Below are 26156 nucleotides of genomic sequence, written 5' to 3'. Positions count from 1 at the left end.
GGTTGCTGCTTGACGTAGGCTGTTAAGCCTTTAAAAAATTTGCACTCAGATGATATGAAACTAAATTTTTTTTTAGGTTTTATACATACATTTGAATAACTAAAAAAATCATAAATTACTACATTAATACCATAGAATTCAATTATAATTTATCAAGCTTAGTAACAAAGATGTATTTTGGTCTAAAAGAATATGCAATTTTGAGCAGACTAAAGACACACCCTACCTCATTGAAATATTGGTTCAAAAGAAATAAATGGCACCAAGCCCATTAAAATGGCTGTGAAAGCCACTAGAATAACCTTCTGAGCTCCCGATTGGTTATTCATGTCATATATAGAAGTAAGTGTATATATAGGAGCATTTCCAAAAATGGAAAGAGGTGGGCAGGGTGCCACTGTGTTTGATTTATTACACGAGCAATATCTTACCAAATTGAAAAGATAAGAGGCTCATATTTGAGTTTCTAATTCATACGAAACTATAGGCTTAATTTGAACCAGTGCTGCATTCAACACACCACACAAAAATCGATGTTTATCTGTATTTTTTAAGATTTGCTTTTAAATTAAGAAATTGAATAATATATAATACAAAAATTTTGAATTATAATCTACAGTTTGATACCAATCTTATTGACATAAATTCAAGAAATAGTTGTTCACTAAAATTTTGAATGCGAGTCAACAAACGAGATGACATGGCCTTTCACTCGTGACCTGTCTCGAAAGGGTTAAATGCTTTTCCGCACAAGTCACTGTGTTCTATTCAAGATTTAATTAAACACCTTTAATATTAATGTACATGAATGAATTTAACATTATAATGTGTGCTATGATTCAAAGTTTTATCTTATCCAAATTTTAAGCCCTTTATTTCAAATTAAACCTTTAAAAAACTACTTATAACTTGTCATGTGACCAACAGGATATGAAAATTCTCTACCTTGACACTGTCTCTTCAATAATACAGTGGCAGTACTGTAGCAGTACGTCTAGACAATGAGATGCTTATATAACCTTTTGACTCTGTCATTTCCAAGTTCTCCGAATTAATGAGGTTAGAATGAGTAATAAATATTTTCAACCTCTGACAGCTTCCATGCCTACCATCAACAGACTTGTTTGAACTTTATAATTTCCATGTAGATGTTACATACATGTGTCTAACCATTAGAAAGAGTTCACTTTAAGTATAATCTAACAATGGTTATTTTGAAATTGGTGCCTAGTTGTCATCACAGAGTACATATAATTGAGTATAGTAATGTTGGCTGTTTGATCGACTATAGCACTTACAGTTGTTTCTTACCTAAATATGTTATAATTAGAGATACAGTTTAAATTGTATTTAGGTCTTACTATTATATTTTAGTTAATTATGTATTAGTTATGTTTTAAAATGCATAATTAAAAGGTTTAAACATTTTTTAAATATACATCATATTTGCATCTGTTCTCAAGGCTTGCGATATTACACACTGAACAAAAATTTTGCCAAAGAATTGCACACCTCCCAAATAAACTTTAATATGCCTCAAGGGCACCATTGACTTGTGTCAAGATGAATAAGTGGTAAAGGACAAGAACAGAAAATAAAACATTAAAAATTAACTATATGTGAAAAGGAAAAGACCCGAAATTATGTATATTCTACAAAAAATATCAAATGTTATGTATTCTTTTTTATTTCCTAATTTTAATCATTTCATTGCATTGTACATTAATGATAATAGCTAGAGTTAGTGATATGGTAAAGAAAATAAAAATAAAATATAAGCATTTACCTTAAAAAACTTTTGATTTTCTTTTAGGAGGTTCTAGAAATTATGCAAATGAAATATGAAACTATAAAATGAAGAAAAGTATTTTTATACTTAAAATAAAAATCACCTTCCACTCAATTTGTTAAGAGTTTGAGTGCAAGTAACTACAATAAATAAGTAAAAACATTTTAGTAAAAATACTTAATTATAAAATCATCATTATTTGTGTACAAGATACTTATGATCTTTAACTAAATCTTACCAGTTTTTGAGAGGATATGTTAAGAAATTTCAGAGCTACTTCAAATATTGTTGTACAAGTGAAATTCACGACTCAATTTTCACAAACTGCTTGAGTCTGCCTCAAAAGGGTTAAAGAGAAAAGATGTTTTTTAATTTGTAAGGATTGTGAGCCCATAAAATGAGGAAGGATAATGAAGGGAAATTTGAGGAGTGAGTGCATAATAGCAAGTGGTTGGAATTTGTTTAAAAACTTGCAAGTAATATTTGTCAGAAAATTAGTCAGATAGCTATTTAACAGGTGTTTGTGTAGAAGATCAAATATCTAAACTTCTACATTCATGGTTCATGTATAAGTATATATGTAGTACCAAAACCAAATGCCACTTGAAAACTAGTCATTTGGAGGTATCAAACAGAACCAGCCATCCATTACTTAAACCCAGCCACTCATCCATTCATTCACATGTTGAAACCACAGGTCACAATATTTCATATAATGATTTCTTTATCATTACTACAGGATCTTCAGACCTTGAACTCTACACTAAACTAATTTTACTCATAACTAAAGACTGCCCTATTCTTAATGACTTACAAAACTATTTAGACCTAAAATTATTCTAAATTTACATATTTAAAACAACTCAACTGTTTGTTAAGAATATTTATAACTGTGTCATGCAACTTGTAATTCAGGAAATATTCATAATATAGTCCATAATGATTTTTTCCTTCCATCTACCACTGTACTCAATATCTAAGTAAATTAGCAATTAATGATACTATAGCATCAGTTAAGAAATATCTTTGTAACAGTATTTTCAGATTTTGATGAAGACAGAATAAGAGTATTCTGAAACATTCAAAGCTTACTTGAGAAATTTAATGATAATAAATTAAAAGCAATATATATCTCCATTCAAAATATATATTTTTCTACCTGTTGCCTTACTGGTACTTGGGTTCAATGAAGATGGTTTGTGTTGGTTTTGATCCTTTCCAAGCATAATGTTTATGTAAGAATCTGGGTTTAGTGAGGGCTTTAAGCCACATTGACTAAATTGTTTTAACTTCTGTTGCTGCATTTGGAAATTCCGTTCTTTTTCTAGTTTGCTTTTTTGTTCTGAAAGTTTTGCAGGGTCTGGTGGTTGATACCTTGTGAAAAATACAAAATACATTAAGAACTTGAACCTTCAAAATAACAGACAACTAATCCCTCTTCTAAAATGAAAGTTAGCATTTTCCTTACCTGAAAATGTATTTCCAGTAGATACCTCCACACACAGAATGGCTTGGTTACTCTCGCATCTACCTATGAGGTTTGCATTCCACTAGCTTTGAGCTAACTCCTACTTAAAAATCATGGATTAACATAAATTGTGCTACTGCATGTGACACCATCATGCAACGATATCCCCTTCACCAATAGAAGGGTAACACAATGTCACTTGTGCAGTAATTCCCCCTACATATTTGCATTCCAAATAACTTGATTCTTAGATGAAACAGAAAAAAAAAGTGCACCAAAAATGGAGAGAATGAGTGGGAAGATGTGAAAAAGGTGAGTATCTATTGGAAATACGTTTTCAGCTAAGGAAAATGTTAACTTCTGAGACAATACCTCACCTCCACACACACAAAATAGCTAGAATCGCACATTAAACCTAGATAAGCTCCTTCAAAAAGAGCCTAAAGAAAAAGCCCCTGGAATGTGACAATTGATGGCAGGGGCTCCATAGGGGTACACCCATGGGAGACTGCAGTGCATCTTGAGCAGGATATACTCTTCACTCACAAGAAAACAGAGGGAAAGGTAAAAGAGTCCCAAGTATTGCAGGGGTTGGACAGAATTTTATCATAAATGACCCAACAATAAAGTGGTTAGCGAGCCAAAAAGTGTAGTGTGGTTAGGGTAGAATCAGAATGTATGGTGTGTCTCATCTCAACTCAACTGGACAGATAGAGACAGGGGTGGCAAACCCTTCCCATTGCAGAAGGAGGGCACATTTGCTGTTTCAGGGGTGCCTCACAATACAAAGAAAGTGCCACTGCCATCCTACTTTCCACCATATTGTGCTGTACACAATCAGTGAAGAACTCTCCAAGGTCTACTACCCCAGCAGCTAGGAACTGGTAAGTGACAAGGGTCTCCTGTACTCCACTTGAAGAAGAAAGGAAGAATTAATGTTGGGGGAGACCCAAGGTGCCTCGATTCCTATCAAACATCTGCCAAAAAAGGTCTTTTAGTGGAGACAATGCAGTAGGTGACTGCAAAACCCTATTTTAAAGCCAGTAATCATTGGTGCTGGCTTTTTCCATGATAGTCCATGGTAAGATAGGGATCAGGCAAATGAGTAATCTTAATACCACAAGAATACCTCTAGTGCTCTTGTGGAATACTCCATCTCAACAATGGGCAGTGGCAGAGTCTATGCCTACCACTATCCCTGGCCTGATGCAGATTTTGAAAAATAAGCATACCCTGGGAGGCAATACCAGCCACCTGACAGGATCCTATAAAAGGGAAAAGAGTGAAGAAAATGAAAATGTACTTACTTTTCTCAAAGATGGTATGTAGTTTATTGAAGAACAGTAGCTGGGGGGAGTCAAAATCCTGCAGGAGACAAAACAGTCGGATGATGGTGATAATGTGAGATGAACATGTGTGGATTTATCCACATGCCAGCAGAAGGATTTCACCAAGGATCAATGAAACTAAGACATGAGAGAGTGAGACAGTTGATGAATCTGATGCAATGAAATGTGAAAGAACAATCACCTTCCCAAGCCCCCAAAGTTTTTTAGGAAGAAAGGCCCAGTCTGGATATAGGAGTAAGTAAGTACAGTGAAAGACAGTGCAGGAAGCATCAATGGCATATACATCTAAATGACAGTGACCACAGAAAAAAAGAAGAAACATGTCTTCAGAGAAAGGTATAAAGAACATGAAGCCAACAGCTCGAAAGGAGCATGTAAAACTACTTCAAAGAACCAGTCAGGCATGTGAGTAGGGCAAAAAGGTTTGACAAAAAAGGAAGGATCAGAACAAAAAGGAAAGGACAGAAGAAGAAAAACCTAGAAATAATGGGAAAGGCAAAACAAAGTTGATAAAGCTAACCAAAAACCAGCAATAATAGAAACTGACAATCCGTAGCCCAACCCATGTGAAAAAGGACCAAAGGTTGGGCCACAGTAAGATGGCCTGAAGGAATGCAGAGGCTGGCAGACCAAGGTAAAAAAAACCCACCACTTCTGTTGACAAATGGGCAAAGTTGAAGAATGATAGAAATTGGACAAGAAAAAGAATACACAGTCAGAAAAAGCTACACAGGCAATGGACAGGATAAATCCTACATATGAAGATGAAGGGCCAACACTCCTGGGTGAAAAAAGACATGATTGGAGCAAGAGAGAATGGGAATTGGGCAAAGGAAGAGGGGGAAATGTATTCCAAGTGACAAAACAGGGGAAAGAGGCACCAATGGGACTCGACAAGAAGTGTCATGTATCAAAACAAGTACATAAAGGAGAAGAGGAATAGGAAGATAGGCATACAGAAAAAGATGTGTGAGAGAAGGAGTGCTATTGAGAGGGGGTGAGGAGAAACCAATCATCCATGTAATAATAGAACCTCAGCACACTCTGTGAACATGGCAGGCAAATGCCTGCTTGACTCAATTAAGGAGGTAAGGAGAAGATGCAATGCCAAAAGGAAGAGCACAGTACCGGAAGACTCTATCCTGATGGATGAAACAAAGAAACTTCTGGAGGAAGGGTGATCAGAATGTGTAAAAAGATGTCCAAAACATCAACCTTGGTCATTTACAGCCTGGATGAAAATTCACCAGAGAGAAAAGACCACTTTCCATATGGAACTAAGGAATGGTAACAAACTGGTTGATAAAATAGGCTGATAGTTGGATTCCAGTTCCCAGTCGTTTTGAGGATCACAAAAAGATGAGAGGAATAACCAGATGTAGGGGTAAACATGCTCTCAATGGTGTTCTCGGCCAAGAGATCTGAGACCACATCCTTAAGACACTAAATATAAAGGGGAAAAAAGGGAATGGAAAAAGGGAGGTGAAGAAAAGTGGAGAGAAAAGCTGTGGATGAGAATCTGAATAACTCATCTATCAGACAAATGGAGATCCAAGTCTGACAAAAAGAGACAGACAAGCTTCTCAAGGGCCATACCTAACAGGGTAGTCAATGGTGAGACGAGTGATGTCCTTTAAATCTGAAAATTAGAGAGCAGGAAGTAGAAGGCGGCCAGGAAACTGGGATGGACAGGGGAGATATGGATTCAGCAGACCTAGAAACAGAATGATGAGGTTGAGAAAGCCAAGAAAGCATAGTAGTCAATGAGGACTGATAGCAGGCCACCTCAGTCTGGGTCTCCAATGAGTCAGGAACTTTCCTGAAGACTTCTGAGAGAAGATATGTAGCCTGATAAAGAAAACAAAGAAAAGCGGGATAGAGGCATACAATAGCTAGGAGAGCATCCCATCCCAACAAGCCCCAACAACAGAGAAACATGTTAGGAGGGATAGAGCAAAAGAAGCAATATGGGCCAATGTGGTGAAAAGAAGAGAACAAACCTTTCCAGAAAACCTTCCCATAGAGAATGATGAAATGCTTCAGACATAAGGAGAAATGATTAGAGGTAACACAGAAGGGTGGTAGGAAAAAGGCAAAGGTGCAAAAATTGGGCACAAGAAAAAGAAGTAAAAGTTAAGGGATCATTCCCCCAGGTGGGTAAAAGATATTCCAAAAACTAAAAATCTAAGAATGGAAATGAAAAACAGCTATAAGCCAGGACAAAAGAGTCAAGTAGACAAGGAGTATGTGGCATGATTGTATGGGTGTGCAGTTGGGCAAGAAACAAGTCTGCATGAACCTCAATGTCAGATGAAAGTGAAAATAGTCCTGAGTTTGGGTTTTATGCAGTAAATCATGGGGGGAGGGGATCAAAAGACAAAGGGGAAGAATAAAGAACATACCAACGAAATCATGTGAATGAAGAGATTAGGATAGAGAGTATTTTCCTCCACAGGTAAAGTTTTGCCTAAAGCAAACCCCGGGAATAGCCAGTCAAAACATCATCATCATACTAATCATGTTCAAATGGGGGAGAAGGAATGTCGGCTGAAAGGATGGGAAGAGGAGGCCCAGTGTGCATGAAGGGATCCACCACACACTGAACAACAGCTGTCTTATCCTCCACAGATACCAAGCCCCCAATAACCACAACAGACACAGGTCCCAAGGTAGGAACATTGTCACTATCACAGGACGAAGCAGAAGTTAACATTACTTAAGAATTCAAAATAGATAATCAGGAAAACATTTTTTCTTCTTCCTTTTCTTAACAATAAAAGAAACCAGTAAGACTTAAATGAAGTTTCGTAACCTATTGCAGATCTCATGTAACTGATTAATAATTTTTAGTAAATATCCATTCTAGATTATACTGAGGAAAAGAAAAGAAGTTATTTTTAGTGCAAGTGCTTAGGGGAGTTACTGCACAAGAAGGTTTTGTTATCCTCCTATTGGTGGAGGGCTTTTGTTGCATAATGATGTCATCATGCACTAGTGCAGTTCAACTGAAACACACGATTTTTAGATGGGGGGGGTTAGCTCAAGACTAGTGGCATGTAAATCTCATATGTAGATGTGCGAGGCATCAGGCTATTCTGTGTGTGGAGGTGAAGTACTGTCATGGAAACTGAATTTGAACATGATTAAAATCCATATCCCTTCTACCTATTAAATGTTACATCGGTTATTACTTAGTACTAACATGTTAATTTAGTCTTCTTGTAAAAACAGATAATGAAAGCCTTACAATAAAAAACCCACTGGATGAAGAAAAGACTCAATCTTTGAGAAATAAATTACTCCAATGACATTTTGAAAGGAAGACCAGTAAGAATTTATAAGAAACTCTTTCATAATACTGATAAATCCAAAATAGATAGAAAAAAAAATGTGTTGACAAATGAATTGTAAATATAGCAGAAATGGCACTGACATTATATACAAACAATACACAAAAATACTATTCAGAGAATCTTAGTTTTTCTTTCTTCTGTTCTTCTGATACAGATTGTTTTTGTTTAAGCACAAGGATGCACAATGAGTTATCTAAGCTTTGCCCACTGCATGAATCAAACCTCCAATTTTAACATTATTAGCCATCAAATTTACTGCTGATTTATTCCCCACAGAAAAATAAAACAGGTCTTTCTGAAAGTTAATACATTTTCTTTTAACCATATTTGTCATTTTCTTATTTTTGATGTTTTGTATTTTAATTTTTCAACAGTTTTTTTATATATTGTGCATAAATTTATCAGCTTTTTTATTCCTCCAACACAGACCAATATTATTGGGATTATTTTATGTATGCAATTTTTCTTCATGCTATCAAGCTTTTTCTATTATAATTTCTGACTCTGGTATGTGCTTCTTGTTTTTCTTCTACAAATTCTTTAAAAGTTGTTTTTTTATCCTTACCACAGATGAGTGTCATACAGAAAGTTATGTAACTAAGTAAGGTCCAATGACTTATGAACTTACCCTGTGTGCCTTGGCCTGAAAACTCCTGTTGTGACTGATGGAACTTGTTGGTAATGACTCACCATCCTCTCATTACACCTAATTACATATGCAGGGTTTGGTATAGGATGAGAAACACCCTACCAAACATAAACAATCAGAATCACTATTGATTAATTTGAAAAACTAATTTACGTTATTTGTTTATTGTTGGCTCATACATATTTTTTCAAAACAAAGAAATCAATAGGGAAATTGCTATTCAACAACTATTCACAGTTTATTATAAGTCACTTTAAAAAAGTACAGAAAACAGAATAAATGAAGCTTATCAATGATTAGTTTTACAACTAAAAAATAATTTATTAATTAATAAAATTAAATGTCATACAAGTGAAACAATTTTAAGCTGGAGCCAACAAGTGGTATAAATAGAAATTAGGTCAACATAAGGTTCTCATGATGAAAGCATACAAGAGAGAGTTGTTAGTGAATAAAGCATATAAAGTTTAAACAATAAAAAAGTCAATTAAATTGCAAAATAAAAATCCCGAGCAAGCCACTGATGTCTACAATAACAAAGTAAGGCATATGATCTTATCAATATGATAAGTAGACATCAAGATTAACTACATATAGTTCATGGACAAGACTGTAATAAACACCTTACAAGTACTTTGATCTCAACACATACTTAATTATGCAAGTTATTTAGAGTAAAGAATAATTTATCCTTAATAATGAAAGGTACAAGATCCAATAAGAAAGCTAATTTCAATGTACTTCCCCAGAAAATGAGTCAGTGTTTTTTTTATGACCTTGCAGGTTTGACAATGGGCTTTATTACATGGACAAACATTTTTGGGTGGGATGCAATTCACTTTTGTGTGAACAAGGATATCTTTTAGAGTTCTGGTTTTTTGGAAGGAAACAACGGGAACTTCAGGTAATATCTGTTTAAGACGATCGTTCAGTTGTAGGAGATGAGCATTTTTTTTAGAATTTGTGAAATGTTTCTGAATTTAAACTGATAGGTAATAATAATAGGAATTCTATTTGAACATTTAGTATTGCTCTGGTTTAGGATGTTTTTCCACTGAGTGTTGTTAGCTTTTTCAATTTGTTTGTCAATTTTGGTATCTTTATATCCTCTTTGTAACATGGTTTGTTTTAGATCCTTGGTGTGTTTTCTGTAGTCTGTTTCATTTGAGCATATTTTCTTTATTCTAAGAACTTGGCTGTAGGTAACGTTTCGTTTAGTGTAAGAGGGGTGACACCTTTTATAATGAAGACAATGTGGTCTGTCTGTAGGTTTTTTGTACAAGTCAGTGTATAAAATTCCGTCTTTTAGAAAACCAATGACGTCAAGAAAGTTAATCTGGATAGGTGAGTAATCACAGGTAAACTTGATTGTTTTGTGAAAGGAGTTTGCATGTGAGATAAATTATTTAAGTGATTTAAGACTGGCTGTACAAATGAAAAATATGTCGTCTATGTAATGTTTCCATGTATGAGGTTTTACAGGGCTTAGTTGTAAAAGTTTGTTTTCAATATGACCCATAAAAATGTTGGCATAATTGGGAGCCATTTTGTACCCATTGCAGTACCGTTAACCTGAATATAATGCTTGTTATTGAATTCAAAGCTGTTCAGAGTTAAAACCAGGCTGGCAAGATCAGTTACTGTTTGAGATTCTGATTATTTAGAAAGATTTAGTGCAGACTTTAGAGTTTGTAGTCTTTCATCATGTGGAATATTAATGTAAAAGGAAGAAACATCCATCGTGCAAAGAAGACTGTTGGGTGGTAACTGTCCGTTATTATTAGGAGAGGTGTTTTTAAGTCACATGTTACTTATTTCTTTTTCATAAAAAACTAAAATAGAAAGTAAAATGTTATTAAAATAATCATTCCCAGTGGACATCAATGATTTTATTCTTTCATACTTTTAATCTTTATATTGCCATTGACATAAACAGCTTTCATGAACATCTCATTGTGCATTACACAAGTACATCTGCTAGTTATGTAAGTAATACTAGCCAGAAAACTGTGATACATATCCACTAACTTAAGAAATACAAAACATAATTTTGACCAGTACACTGTCAAGCAACTATGACAACACATTCTCAATCAGCAATGGAGATTTGCTCATTGTGAATGACAATTATCACCTGAACATAAAAAAAAAGCTACTTATTACCCATTCTTCTCACATCTGCATACACTTGTGATATTCCGCTACTACTAGATGTGGTCACAACTCACAACAGTAATTAGCACATTTGTGAATAAAAAAAAAAGAGTCCATAATATCAATGCATTCTTGTCTCACCTATGAATAGCCTCATGAGCATCCCATATCAAGTGAGGCAGTGCTTTTTGTATATACTGTACCTTTGTTTAAAAGTTTATAGTATCTTATATTATTTCTTGTTACTAGTTTTAAATTACTTTTTTTCTTTCTACTGAACTTACTTGTGAAATATTTCCTAAAGCATTAGGAGGATATCTCTGCTGGTACTGAAAATATGTAGGTGGAGGAGCATAGGATTTTCCCAGTTGAGCCTGTGGCATCATTCCTTGACCCTGAATATTACTGAATGGCACTTGCCACATCAAAAAACTCTCAGCAACATTGCCCAAGGCTGAATCACTAATAGGAGGTCTAAAATAGAATCATAACATTAGAACATTATTCAAAACTATGATAATAAATATGTGAATGTAAATATAGCTTCAAGGAATTCAAAGTACCATTATAATCACATATAATTCTGTGGGAACAAAAGTTATAATTTTCCTATACTGAAAATGTATTTCCGATAGGTACTTACCTCCAATCACAAAAACATATTCTCGTTCATTGTTGCCCTCTATATGCAAAAAACTATTTTTACGTATGCCACAAGCTATTTATCTCCCCTCAATTGGAACTGACTGATTCCAATGCGTCTCTCATGCAAATCATCATGTGACAATCCTCCACCAATAAGAGTGTGATATATTCTCATGATGCATGTGACTCTCTCTATTCAATTATACTGGATTATTATATTTTGGAAGAAAACAGCTTTCATAAACATCTCACTGTGCATTACACAAGTACATCTGAAAACACCACCACCACCCTACTATCAACTGAATGGTTTTATAATCATTTCTATATTTTGTTAGAATTTTGTATTTCACTAACCCATTCAGGATGATGTCTCCATTGTCCAAGTGGAACTGAAAAGTGGTAAAGACTCTGAAACTGCATTAGAAGAAAAGGGGGGGGGATGCATGGAGAGTCTGGAGGAATGACAATGCCTGAGACAGTTCAATTTTTAAAAGCAGACAATACCAATTTATTCAATACAAGGCAGGGATGGTCAGCTATCTCTACTACTTTACCCATGTAGTCCATGGGTGAGTATGGTCTGGGATGGGCAAATCTTTGAAGCAATTCCATCGTGAGGATAAACCTACAAGTGATCTTGTAGAACGCCCCATCTCTGCTGTGTACATTGCGTAGCCATGGAAATATAATACATAAGTCAACATGGCCTTACAGTGCAGATTTTATCAGTTAAAGAATACCTGGTCAGGCACCAATCATCACAGAGCGGGATCCAAACAAGGAGTAAAAGTTAAAGTCTCACTGAAGTCTGAAGAATGGCTAGAGGTGGAAGACAATAGCCTGAAAAGGAAGAAACAGTGACCCTATGCAAATAGTGAGAGGTGAATGTATTAGAAGTAGTCCACATGCCCGATTGAACAATTTCCTCCAAGGGACGATGAAGATGAGACTCCAATGAAAAGGTAAGGTGTCAAAATTTGATGAAAAGACACCCAGAACAAAGAACAGGAAGAAAATGATAAAGCGGAATAAGCCAATGATTTAAAATCTGAACCCAAATGGTGAGGGTGGAATGAGATAGATAACAAACAGAGGATGGCTGCCAAGGAATAAAGAAGTGGGAACAGGTACCATGGAAGGAAGCCATGCAGGCAATATAACAGTGAAAAGCACATACAGGACATAGAAGTCTATCCAGATCAGAATAAGAATAAAGGTGGAAAATGGAAGAATGGGAAATATACAAGCCGCCAAAAATTTTGGGGAGGAAAGAATGATCCAGATAAAGGAGAAGATAAGTAGAATGATGAAGAGTATGTGAAACATTGATGGCAAATAAATCAGATCTTCAATGTGAGGCAGTAAAGAACCACATTAACATCCCAATCTGGAAGGGCAGCCCACTGCGGCAAATGACGAATCCAGAAGGAACGCATCAACAGAAAAGGAGTAGGAGAGGTAAACACCCTATGGTATCATGAAAAATGAAAGGTGTGGGACAAGGCCACCCAATAATCAGAGAGAGAGACCAATGGCAGAAAACTTCCATTTACGTTGATAAATTTCCATGGAGGAAGGGCAAATAGAACGAGCCAAAAAAGAAGCTACTCGTTGGGACAAGCCACAGGACAGGAAGGGCTGAATGAAACACCAGTGACTGAGGTTGACGAAGAAGGGATGGAGTCAGAGGAAGAGATAAAAGAGGGGTAAATTGGAGCTAGAGAAGCTGCAGAAATCATGGCTGAGCCAGCCAGTAAGGAGCAATCAGAAGGACTTGACATAGAGTGGCATGGAAGATTGAAATCACCCGATGAAGAAGTCAAAAGAGAGGATAGACATATAGGTATTTGTTGGTCCAGTCCTGGCTGAAAGCTTCGACATTCAGAGCAAGAGGATGAGGAACCAAAATAAGAAGATCCAATGTATAAATACAGAGGGATCCATAATGGGTGTTGCTTTGGTGATTAAGATAAGCAGCCACTGTAGAATTCTCGGAATGGATCATTACCCGATGATTTCTGGCCAGATGGAGAAAATGAACCAAATCAAGACATACAAGGAGAAGCTCCAGGATGTTGATATGACCTCTTGGCTGCAGGCCAACACCCTGAAGCTTCCTGATGATTGACCCACACACCCCCCATCCCTGAAGGGATGTATCTGTGAAAATGTTTAAATGGATGAGGAGGAGGAAGCGGAAAACCCGCCAACGTGCAAGTCTTGTCCAACCACCAAAGCAGAATGTCAACAAGGGTAAGATAAAGGATAATAAGAGCTGTCAAACAATCCCTTGTGAGATTCCACTGGTCGTGAAAGCCTACATATAAGCCCAACCTAATAGAATAAGGGCTCCCATGGAAGACCACATCTCTAAAAGCAATAGAATCTTACGAGCTGTTATAGAGGGAGCAGTAAGAGCATGGAGAACAGAAAGCTCCATCAAACGAAGTTGAAGAGGAGAAGGCTGGGCCCGACTGAGACGGGTGTTGAAAAATCACCCAAATGGACAAGATATTGGTTAAGTCGCAGAACTCCAACTCAATTAACCAGCCCACTCGAGACGCTTCCAGGAACAGCTGAGGAGTGTGACAGGCAAACTCCTGTTCAGAACAAGCTAACAGTAGCCAATTGTCCACATAATGATGAAAGCACAACCCAACATCATGTCAGTAGTGAGAAAATGCTCTGACCACCTGATAAAAAAACATACGGGGCCAAAGCAAGTCCAAAGGACAGTGCACGAAACTGATAAACCACCCTGTGATCACAACTGACAAGATATCAGGATATGCAAATAAACATTCACGACGTCCATTGTGGTCATCCATAAACCTGGAGAAAAAGCCCACCTAAGGGTGAAAAACGACTCCATGGTAAAAGGGGGGCAGATGGAAAAATCAATTGAGGTGGGACAAATCTATTACAGGCTGCCAGTCTCCAGTTTTCTTGGGGACAAATAAACAACCTGAAATAAAAGCCTGGAGAAAGATGATGAACAGGTTCAATGGCTTGTTGACACAGATGATCTTGTACTGCCTCTGACAGATGCTAGCTGGTGGTCAGATCCTGAGGCATGGGGAAGAAAACAGGTACATAAGACAAAGGAGGGGGGAGAGAAATTGTAGGACAAGTCCCTCTGATAAAACCCGATGAATCCATGGATATGTGGTGAAAGATCACCAGAGAGGAACAAATTCATACAATCGAGCTCCCATTGGACTGAAACACATTGAGTAGCCACTGGTACTGTTGGTGATGTGCCCAGCTACGTCAAATAAAACAACAAGATGAAAAACCCCTGGAAGAAGGAACAGGTAAGGACTGAGAAGGACTATGATGGGAAACAAGAACAGGGGCTTGTCTTGTGACAAATGTGACAAATGTGCTACCTAGAGGAAAGAGTAGTGTTGATGCACAGACACCACACGTTATTCCAAAGTCTCAGCCACATGATAAAAAACATACTGCTAAAGAAAAGAGACCATACATAAATCCCTAAGATTAGAGGGCAGCAAACAAACCTGGGACAAGGCTGCATCTCAACCCAGAAGATCCCAGCAACAGAGAACCATGTGTGTAACATAAGAGCTGAAGACAACACAAGCTAACGTGGAGGTAAGAAACGAGAGGCTTTCCTTCAAAAATCCCTCAGGGTCTTGGTGGATTGCCTCAGAAAGGAGATGGATAGCTGATAAATACCATATAAGGGAAGTAAGGGTAAGACAAAGGCATGAAAACTGGGCATGGGTTAAATGCACAGGAAAATCAGGGACCCCCCCAGGTAAAATCAACCTCAACTGTTGAAAGTCAAGAAATGGACAGTCATCCTGATGGTAAGCTAATGCAAACTGATCCATTGCCTGTATAGGGCTAGGCATGCTGGCACCCTCAACCAATTGTGAAGCATGAACCCTAATACCCAGGAAGAGTGGGAAAACTAAACATGGAGAGAAAGAAATATTGTGCAAGAATGAAGGCCAGGGATCACAGGAAATCAGGGAAATGGCACATACTTGAGAAATAGTGTCTAAAAATGCAGTATTAAGCCTAGCTGGTTCTGCAGGTTTGGTATAGGAAGACATGTCAAAATCCAATGGTGGAAAAAGGCTATCAAAATCTTCTTTGGCCGGAACAGGTTCGGCTTGCCTCGGGAGGAAGTGGGGCAAGTTCAGGAGGAGGTTGACCCATATAATGATCAATCTCATGACGGATAATCACAAATAAGTTCAACAACAGGTCTCCCCCAGCTGCAGCCTGTGACATAGTGCTAGTAGGAGGTATGATACCCAAAGTATTAACATGAACCTCAAAATTCATTGTAGAAATATATATCAAACAAAAGTGTTTGATATAAAAAATCTGAGTATGAGAAGAAAAAAAATAAAGACTGAGAAATGAAGTTAAACTAAAATACTTTTTCAATGTAAAGAAAAAATTAATAAAGAAATCCCACTTTGGAAGTTAAATGATTAAAGACAAATGCAATTCACATGAAGAGCACCAAAAGAAAAAATTGTCTGATAGTGATAGTTCGGAAGAATTGAACAGAGGGAGTCAACTGCATCAAGAGATTATGTCACACTTTTATTGATGGAGGGTTGTCATATGATGATTTGCATGAGAGAAGCATTGGAATCAGTCAATTCCAATTGAGTGGAGATAAAAAGCTTGTGGCATGCATAAAATTATTTTTCATATAGAGGGCAGCACTGAACAAGAATAGCTATTTATGTGAGAAGAGGTAATATACCGTATCAGAAATAAAGATTTAAGCTTTGAAATTGCTGGATTATAACCTGACCGAGATAATAATTTACAGAACATATCAATGATTTTAAATTGGTTTGAGTTATTGATTTACTTTCGGACCACATGGTCAACACTAATCAATCCAAAATACTGTACAGTTACAGTAGGTTTCTTCTTTTATATAAAAAATAATGAAAATTTTTGGTTATAGTGTTACATTGCTAACTTTTAAAAAGTTCACTGGTATCATACCAACATTGTAAAATTGAAACATTACTGCATCTTATGTGGAGAAATCAAAGATTATTTGCTAACATGATAATACTATATTATCTGAATAAACTTTATGGTTTTATTCTTATTCATTCCCTAACGGTTTTCAAACTTTGTAAGATAAAATTATAGCTACCAAAAGTTTTATTTCACAAAATAAACTGATGTTATTCTAATTTTTATGCTGTTTGTTATTAAATTTAGACTATGTGAAGAATATCAAACTTATAAAGTTTTTACTTTAATTAAGTACTCATTTGCCCAATAAATAAAATTAGTTATGATTATTCATTTACCTTGGGGGTTTAATAAAGTTTTCGTAAATGTTCCTTTCAGTTCCATTTGTTTGTGAACTGTCAAAGTACTTATGTGTTAAATTACATATGTTTAACAGCTACAGAAATTTTCCTCAACAAGAAGACTTGAGATGAGTCAAGCTTATACAGTTTAGTGACAAGTTAAATGGATAACAAAGAAGAATGTTCAAAAATACTAGGTACATGCAAGAATTAAGATATAGCAATATATATATATAATTAATCATTCACAATTGATTTAATTTATCCTATTTTTGTCTGTTAACATTCCACTACACTGTGTGCCTGTACATTACATAGGGATGATGCAAGTGCCATCCCTACTATCTTGTTTGTATTGTTTTTGAATGACTGATTTTAACCATCCCTACATTTACTTCCTTTTTTTTAAATGTTTTTGTTACTTGTATACTAATATAGTCACTATCTTGTTTTTCAAATTAGTTTAACTTAAAAGTATGTACAAGTTAAAAAAACAAGCAACAAAATTAAAGTTATGAAACTTAATGTTAACTAGAGTATAGAACACCAATTCTCAAACTTTAGTAGCTTAAGAACCCATCTTAAAATTTTTTCACAGACACCCAAAACTTACTAATACTTTGCTTTAAAAAAAATTCCGTGTACATGAAAAGCTATATTCCAAAATTAAGTATTTTAATTCATATAAATTTAATTTTACAAAAAATATTTTTATTCTATAGATCATATTTTCAAAAATATTTTTATGGCATTTCAGATGTGACTCACAGGCCTCAATTTCGAAAATGCTGGAATAGGTCATTGTATATGATTTAATCCTTAATTATGACAAATATATTGAATGATACTTTTATTTGGAGTTTAAATAAAAATGACTAATTTATAATAGCAGGAATAACTGAAAATTAAAATTGGGTTTCTCATGTAACTAACGAAATGTATTGGTCGCCATCTTCTTTTTTAATAAATATAAAACTAATTAGCATTGCATTAACAAACGTAGTTCATATTTCTATCTTACAACGTACACATAACGTTGGTTTTAGTATTACAAGTTTATACTCTACAGAAATAAAACTGAGCGGTACAACCATCTAAAGAACAATGTCGCAGAATTATAAATTGTGGTTACAACTTACAGTTGTATAACTTACAAGTACAACATCAACTACAAGTTATCTTGTAGTAGTAATAATACTTATAAGTTATAGTTACACTTCCAACTTACTGTTAGTGTTACCGATACTACTTTCAGTTTCAAATAACATAAGTGGTGAATTTATTGTTCTACATTACTAAGAGTCAACTAAGCTTTGCACAATATAAGTTACAGTGATTAGTCATCAAAACAAGAAAATACATTTCATGTTTTACCTTTGATCCATAAAGAAAGCTTAATTCGATAAGCTAAACTTTTCAAATTTCATCTACACATAGACACCATTTCACCCGAATCTCCCCGTCATAACAGTTTACACCTGGTGGCTAAAATATAAACTTGAATATTGTAAATAAGATTATTCCTTAAAGTTTGGAGAGAGCTTGAATGGATAACGAAGTAAACTTGATTAAAAGTTTAACATAGTAACAAAGTTTTCTTCGTTATCCATTCAAGCCGTCTCCAAACTTTATTAGTCTCAATGGACGTTCCTCGTTATCGTATTATTCATTAGGTATTTTCTGAAGAAAGATGATTCACAAACAGAAAGCGCATGTGTTATAAAGTTGTTTTTTTAATATTTTAACATTTTAACAGTAACGGTTGTATTGTTACAGTGTTTCGCGCATCATGTTATTGTTTTATTCTGTTATTTTTTTATCATTTTTAAAGTACAACCTTCACTTATAACAACGAAATTTTAATTTAACAAATTTATAGAAATTTGTTTTTGAGTTTTCATATGCATATAGCATAAAATTGTTTATTTAAAGTAAATGACCAGAAAGTTTAATAAGTTAATTATTTTATAAAATTACGGTCTTGAATATTTATATAACTAAATGTAAAATGGAAAGATATACCAAATTCAGAGTTGTAACGAAGATGGAGAGATTGTCTGTAAGAAATTTCATGTTTGTTTTGTTCACTATTGGTATCACGCATGATTTTCAAAATCTAACGATTTATTACAAAACATGTGAGAAGTTTTCAGAGCTTTTTTTTTGTAATTTGACATTTTATTAAAGCCCTATTTAAATATATGAAATCTATTACGCCCTTTTTTGTCATTGAAAGACAAGTAAAGTATTTGTAAAATTATCAAAGTGGATGATCGACTCTATGATTCAGTATGAGTCTAGCTATAATAATTCTGTCTTTTATAAGAGAGAATGTGTAATATTTATGTTAGGTAATTGTGAATATATGTTTCGGAATAAAAATTAAAAATGTAGTTTATTTTATGCTGATATGTTATAATTGTGTCAAATCTTCATTAAATCAAAATTTTAAATTACAAAGTACGCCAGACAAGATAATTATTCGTCACTCAGTAACCAAGACAACCCCTTAATAAGAACTGTTTAGATTCAGAGTTACCGTGCAATAACAAGAACTGTTCTAACCAAAAAGTTGCGGTATATACACGTGTGTCAGTCTTCTCATATAAGCATAATTTTTTGGAGTTAAGTTTGGGCTTTGTGTAGCATTTTTATCCAATTTCAACAAGGTTTATATGCGTATCACTATCAAACCAAAGTACAGCTTTCTTAACCGTTAAGTTCTAATTCTGTAACGTTGTTAGCATGATTTGACACATTTTGAGCTATGCGATAGTGATACTCAGCGGGCGGATTCAAATTCGTAGCAGCTTTTGCTTGCTACAATATTATCTGAGCATGCTGTATTACCAGCTACAGTCTTTCGTCTTCTTTCAAATTCAATGTGGCAGCTTCAAACTTGTGAGAGAAAATATTTTTGTCAAATTACTGTTCTTTGTTTAATGCATTTGTAGATAGACTTAAGATGTTGAGAATCAGTTGTTAGATACTGAACTTACTAATGTGTTAAATTTCGATTGGAACCACAGTTTCAGAAGTGAAGGGAATATAGGTCTACTTTATATTTATTGAGGTTATTTGCTCTTGTCATCAGGAGTAACAATGGAATGAAAATATCAATGGATCAAATTCAAATATATTGCTCATGAATCCTATAAGTTATAATTGATGTCCAACTTGTCTTTTATCAAGTTAGCAAAGAAAGTTTTTTTTTATTTTCCATGAATTATGGATTGAGTAACTACAGAATGCTCAATAGTAATTTTCTGGTCAAAATAATCATGTATGGAGCATAATGGGAAGTGCTTCATTTCTGAACCCTCCTTATCTCATGAATAAGTTATGCTGATAAAAGAGACATGTCATGAAAATGCAACAAAAATCAGGCCATACTTTTGGCATATATTTTCTACTTGTACTTATCTCCACAAAAGAGCTGGTGTATTTTACCTATTTATTATTAATACATATATATATATATATATATATATAACTTAAGGACAACAAGGGCCTGTTGGTCCATCTAGGCTGTCCCAACCACTATACTAAAGTCTAGAACAAAGGTAATACACTGAAAGCTAGCCCTTATCATTCAAATATTTATCAAGCTTTCCCAGAAACTCCCTTAAATTAACTGCATCTCCCACATCTGAAAGTAACCCATTCCAAAGCCCAACCACCCTGTTAGAAAAATAAAGCTGTCTCAGCAATTTGACTCATACCAAAATTGTTTGTCCCCTAGTCTTACCATTTTATTCATTAAATAGGAAAAAATTTGATGCATCAACACTATCAACACTTGTACAATATATATTAAAACTAGGGCTAGACAGAGGTGAGGGCTATGATATTAGTAAAATAGAAAATATAATTGACAGGAAAACATGTACAACAGGCATAAAACATAAATGTAATTTTAGATCTATGATTAATTGTTATTAATGTTATGCTAGAAGTATTAGAAATTAAACTGATGATTTCAAAGCAGTTGTGTAAACTGAGTATTTTGATATTATGGGTATCACTGAGACTTGGTTGGATTGGAACAATTTTGATGAAATAAATTTTTTGGAAATACCACACAACAGATTATTTACTAGAGTTGTGTTGAAAAAAGGGGGAAGAGTATCTTTATATGTGATGAGTGAATTTCATTCTGTTGAGTTAGAGCATATTAAAGAAACAAACACAGAGGTTGAGTCAGTTTGGGTTAGTGTTAGTGGATATAAAGGGAAAAGTCTTGTAATTAGGATTTGTTATAAACCACCAGTCAGAATGTGGAAGTTAATGAGAAACTGTATAATGAGATTAGAATGGTAACTGAAAAAGATGTTGTTAGTATGGGAGATTTTAATATCAGGAGTATTGATTGGGAAAATTTCGAGTCTGACAGTGAGAGGGATAGGTTTTTGGAAATTGGAATTATTATGCTCCTTTTCTTTGAATGACTTTATTAATGCCTAGTGCTTAAAAATTAGCTCATCTGACTTGCCCTTCCATTCATCATTAGACCCTATGTGCACTACAAAAACTGCATCACAGCTAGCACCCTTAACTATATCACTTGCTTTGTCAGTTATACATTGCACCCCTGCCCCTGCAAAGCATGACCTGATTCTTTCTATTTGCCCCCAGACTATTCTATCCATGTGTATGGCATACTAAAGAATCACCTATAACAAAAACCTTCTTTAGTTTTTCATTCCAATCCCTATCAGTCCCTTTTGTTATCCCTCCCTCCCCTAGTTTCTCATATGTGCAAGTTAAAGGCTGAAATAAGTTATTTATTATAACTTGCTCATTATAATTAAACCCACTTCTGCTAGTCATATTACTATTTTGTAATTTTTTCAACTTTCGGATATGGTACATTACCTCTTCTCACTAAATAGCTATTCTCATTCAGTGCTGCCCTCTATAAACAAAATTATTTTTCACACACCACAAGCCTTGAGCTCCCATGTACCTTACAATCAACTGGTTCAAATACATCTCACATGTAAATCATCATGCGACAAACTTCTGCGTTTTTTGTTTAATTTCGGGATTTTTTTGTTTGTTTTTCAACAATTAATGACTTTTAGATAACTTATTTTCCCAGTTTTTATTTTTCTCCCCTCATTAAACGATTGTGTTTGATTTTCATTTCTGATTTTCAATTCTGAAGCTCAGGTTACCACTTTGAAGATGATACCTTCTACTAACACACTCACACAGGCTACAGGTGAGGGTTATTCGTCTTTAGACTTATTGGCTGTCATCTGCTATGAGATTGATCTTTATGTGAGTCAACCTGCTTCTCCTGATCTCGTTCATATTCCTCTTGTACATGCCAAACCTGTTTGGGTTAACAAGGGTTTTGACAGTGTTTTCCTCCACCTGATTTTGCCGTATCTTCCTATGCCCCTACTGCAGAATCAGCTAGTCCTAATACGGCCTTTTTAGATATAATTTCTCAGTTATGTATTGTTTTTTTTTTCATTTCCCTGTTTCATATGATCCCATCCTTTGTTACATGATACTTCCTCTACTGAGTATTTGGTTTACCCCCCCCCCTTCCCCAGATATTAGGATTCATGTGGAGCATTTTCTTTCTGAGATGGTTGATAGTGCCAGCATGCCTCGCCCTCCACAGGATTTCGATCAAATTGCCTTGGCCTACTATCAGGCTGAATGTACATTTCTCAATTCTCAACAGTTAGAATCGATTTTGCCAATGTGGGGGTGAGGGTAGACCATTATCATCTTTTTCTTTTATCCCATACCCAATTTTTCCACATTTGTCTTACCCTATTGATTCTTCTACAGTGCTTGTATACCATCCACCTCCTTGCTGAGGCAATCACAGAGATCCTGTAGGTTTTTCAAGGGATAGCCTCTCCCTGATTCCCTCTACATTGGCATGTTTGTCTTCTTTGGCTCTATCCTTAAACACACATTTTCTCTGTTGTTGGGATCTCCTGGGGAGAGAAGATGCTTTGTCTCAACTTCATTTACTGCTTACTTATCTCCAGGACTTGTGTATGGCCCCTTTTCTACAGCAGTATGTTTTTAATAATATTCTTGAGACTTTCAAATCCTTTGTGGAGTCGATGCAACAACAAACTACCCTTTCTTCTTTGGTAGATCGTTGGTCTCATTCAGATTCTAGACGTTCCCTTATTACTGTTTCCTGTCCAGCTCCTTCCCAGCCCTTACCTGTTCCAACCTCCAGGGGTTCCTCATCTCGTCATTTTATTTGACGCAGATGGACATGTCACCAACAGTACCAGTGACTACCTGGTGGGTTCTGGTCCAGTGGAGACTCACTTGATTGATTTTGTTTTCACGACAGATCTGTGGGTTATTTGAGTATTATCTGAGGGTCTTGTAATCCATTTTTTCCCCTTCCTCTGTTGTCTCAGATACCCGTTTCCTTTCCATTGCCTTGGAATCCAACCACCAATCAACATCTGTCAGAGGCTGTACAAAATCTTCTCTTCCAACAGGCATTTAATCTGTCAATCATCTTTCTCCAGGTTTTTATTCCAGGCTGTTTGTGGTAGCCAAAAAAAAAATGGGCACTGGCAGTCTGTGATTTATTTGTCCTGCCTCAATCAGTTTTTGATTCTATCCAAATGCTTACCTGCATGTCCCACTATCTTGTTAGTCAAGGTGCCATCTTCGATTTGTTCATCACAGGGTAGTTTATCAATTTTGTACCCTGCCTTTTGGGCTTTTTCCTTCAGTCCCGTATGTTTTTTGTTTGATGATCAAGGCTTTTGTCCAGCATTTGCATGCTTGGAGGTTCTGCTTCCATCATTACATGGAGGATTGGCTTCTGTTAGCTTTTTCTGAACAAGAGTCTGCTCATCACACTCATCTGCTGCTCCTGGAGGCAGCTCGTGTGGGTTGGTTAATCTTCTCCAATCTGCTCCTCCATTACCTCTTCCTCTTACTTCATCCATTCTACATTGACCTTGGTCATCAGTGTTTCATCCAGTTTTTCATATTCTTCATCTTCACACTTGTTTTTTATCTGGTCCCTGGCGAGGAGATCTGATTTATTCTGGTGGGTTGCTTCTTTTTTTAGCTTGTTCCATTTGTCCTTCCTCTAGGGATGCTTATTAACGTAAATGGAACGTTTTCTACCATTGTTCTTTGGGTTAAGGGTTTTCCCCCACTCGACCCACTATTCCTTATATTACAGATTTCATCACTTGGCTGTTTGATCAGGGTCTTCTGTCTCCTTGATCGTGAGTTATCGGGCTGCCTTATCTCACACTTTTCATTTTTCTAGGTATCATAAAGTTTTTACTTCACCTAACATTTCCCTATTATTGTGTTCTTTCCAAATTAATTATTCACCTTGGCATGTTCTTTCAGATTGGAATGTGAATGTGGTTCTTCACTGCCTCACTTTGCCTTCATTTCAACTTCTATCCTTGTGCTCGATTTTTCACTTATTCCTTACGGCTTATATCCTTCTCCTATTAGCCTGTGAACGTCATTGGTTGGATTTATTTGCCATAAATGTTTCACATACTCTATATAATTCCAGATATATTCTCCTTTATATGGAACAATCTGTCCTTCCCAAATCTTCGGAGGCTCGGGAGGATAGTTTCTCCTTCTCACCAATTTCATTTCCTTACATTTCCCACCTTTATCCTCAGTTTGATCTGGATAAGCTACTATGTCTCATTTGTGCTCTTCATTGTTATGTTGCCTGCATGGCTTCCTTCTATGGTGCCCATTCCTGCCTATTTATTCCTTGGCAGACATCTTCTGACCTTTCTCCTTCCAGCCTGACCAACTAGGTTTGGCTTTTAATTCAATTGGCTTATTCCTCCTTATCTTCTTCTTCCCATAATTTGTTCCAGGTGTCTTCTCATTAGATCAGGCACCTTACATTTTCCCTGGTGTTTAATCTCCGTCATCCCTTGGAGGAAATTCTTCAACCTAGCATGTGGACTACCACACATACGTTCATATCTTGCTATCTGCATCAGATTGCTGTGTCTTCATCTGTGGTTTATTGTCTTCTTCCTGTAGCCATTCTTCAGACTTCTCTCAGACTGTGACTGGGTAAGTTATTATATATATATATTTATTTATTTATCTTCTTTCTCAGGGTTTTTCCCTTTTATTTTTTACTGCCTGGATCCAACTCTGTGGTGAGTGGTGCCTGATCAAGTATGCTTCTCATAGTCAAATGTTGACTACATATTTCTAATTTCCATGCCTATAAAACACTCACTGTTTAGATGGGGTGTTCCAAAAGATTGCACGTAGGTTTTTCCTCACGATATATTTGCTTCATTAATATGCCTGTTCTGGACTGTACTCACCTATGTACTTCATAGGTAAAGCACAAAGGGATAGTTACCATCACTGCTATTCCTTACATTGAATAAATGAGGTGTAATCTGCTTTTCAACATTGGGTTTTTGTGATCATCCATTGCGCTGTCTTTGGTGTTGATGTTACTCCAGACGCTCCACTGCATTTTCTCCCCCGCCCTTTTTTCTTCCAGTAGAGTATAGGAGTCCTTACCACTTTCCAGTTCTAAGCAAATGAGGTGGTGGGCCATGGAGTCATCTGCCTGAATGCAGTAGTGATATTTACGATACAAATAATGATAAAACCATTCAGTTGAGAGTAGACAGCGGTGTTCTGCTGGTGTAGATGACGAGATGTCCTCCAATCTGATGCTCCATCTCTGTAGGAGTTTATCCGAGGGAATGTCGTAGCTTTGGAGTGAGCAGGCAAAATTGCAGTTTAAAATTCCTTATCCTACCCCCACATGGATCCTTGTTCCAAGTGGCTAGGTTTTCGATTCAGAACTAAACCAATTAACATAAGACCTCACACATGTATTTTTTGTGTCTCTGTTTCCTCACTAAATTTTACTCTTGTTCTATTCACCCATGTTGTGGGTAATGGTGGTGGAACTTGCAGATTAATATGGTTCTTCCTCTTACACTATCTCTCGATTTTTTTATACTGAGGATGTTATTGCACTGGGTGCGGTTCCTGTCAGATTGGTTTTGAATGAGATAATTTACATTACAGAGACATCTTTGCTATACCGATCATCTGAATGTTGCAATCCTGGATTGGTCCAATAATTTATCACATTGCTATCATGTGTGCCATTCACAGATTGGGGGTATGATATTTCCTCCAGTCTGCTCAACTTGAGGTGAAGACAGTATGATCCTATTTTTTACCCCACATGGATTTCAGTTCCTGGTGACTGAGTTTTGAATTGTAGTTGACTTATCAATGGTATAATCCTCCTCCTACCCCCGTGTGTATGTCGGTTCCCAGCAGGCTGGGTTTTGGATACAGTTGGATTGGCATGTACAGTCTGTCGTGCCCTAGTCACTCTACATCTAGGGGCACATCCTTTTACTTTCACCCACATTCGAGTATATTATGGG

General features: G+C 35.9%; 2 protein-coding genes across 12 annotated transcripts in view; one reads left to right on the top strand and one right to left on the bottom strand.

Moving 5' to 3' along the window:
• Positions 1-18227, bottom strand: part of LOC106460634 (synergin gamma-like) — a 47419-nt gene extending 29192 nt beyond the window's left edge. Inside the window, exons 1-4 of the mRNA XM_022387388.1 lie at positions 18106-18227; positions 11047-11236; positions 8588-8706; positions 2949-3163 (exon numbers count right to left, since the gene is read on the bottom strand). Of these exons, the coding sequence (XP_022243096.1) occupies positions 2949-3163; positions 8588-8706; positions 11047-11236; positions 18106-18116 (535 nt within the window). The 5' untranslated portion in view covers positions 18117-18227. The remainder of the gene's footprint in view (positions 1-2948; positions 3164-8587; positions 8707-11046; positions 11237-18105) is intronic.
• Positions 18228-19303: 1076 nt separating this feature from the next.
• The window catches only part of LOC106460632 (coiled-coil domain-containing protein 157-like), a 58041-nt gene continuing 51188 nt past the window's right edge, over positions 19304-26156 (top strand). For all 11 annotated transcript variants that reach the window (XM_022387398.1, XM_022387399.1, XM_022387403.1 and 8 more), the window contains exon 1: positions 19304-19632. Coding sequence is in view for 1 of the 11 variants with exons in the window: in XM_022387401.1 (XP_022243109.1) it covers positions 19614-19632 (19 nt within the window). In the remaining 10 variants the exon portion in view is untranslated. The remainder of the gene's footprint in view (positions 19633-26156) is intronic.

Source organism: Limulus polyphemus, unplaced genomic scaffold (assembly GCF_000517525.1).
Source record: "Limulus polyphemus unplaced genomic scaffold, Limulus_polyphemus-2.1.2 Scaffold806, whole genome shotgun sequence".
Classification (NCBI taxonomy): domain Eukaryota; kingdom Metazoa; phylum Arthropoda; class Merostomata; order Xiphosura; family Limulidae; genus Limulus; species Limulus polyphemus.
Note: the sequence above shows the minus strand (reverse complement) of the source record. Positions and strands in the feature narration are given on the sequence as shown.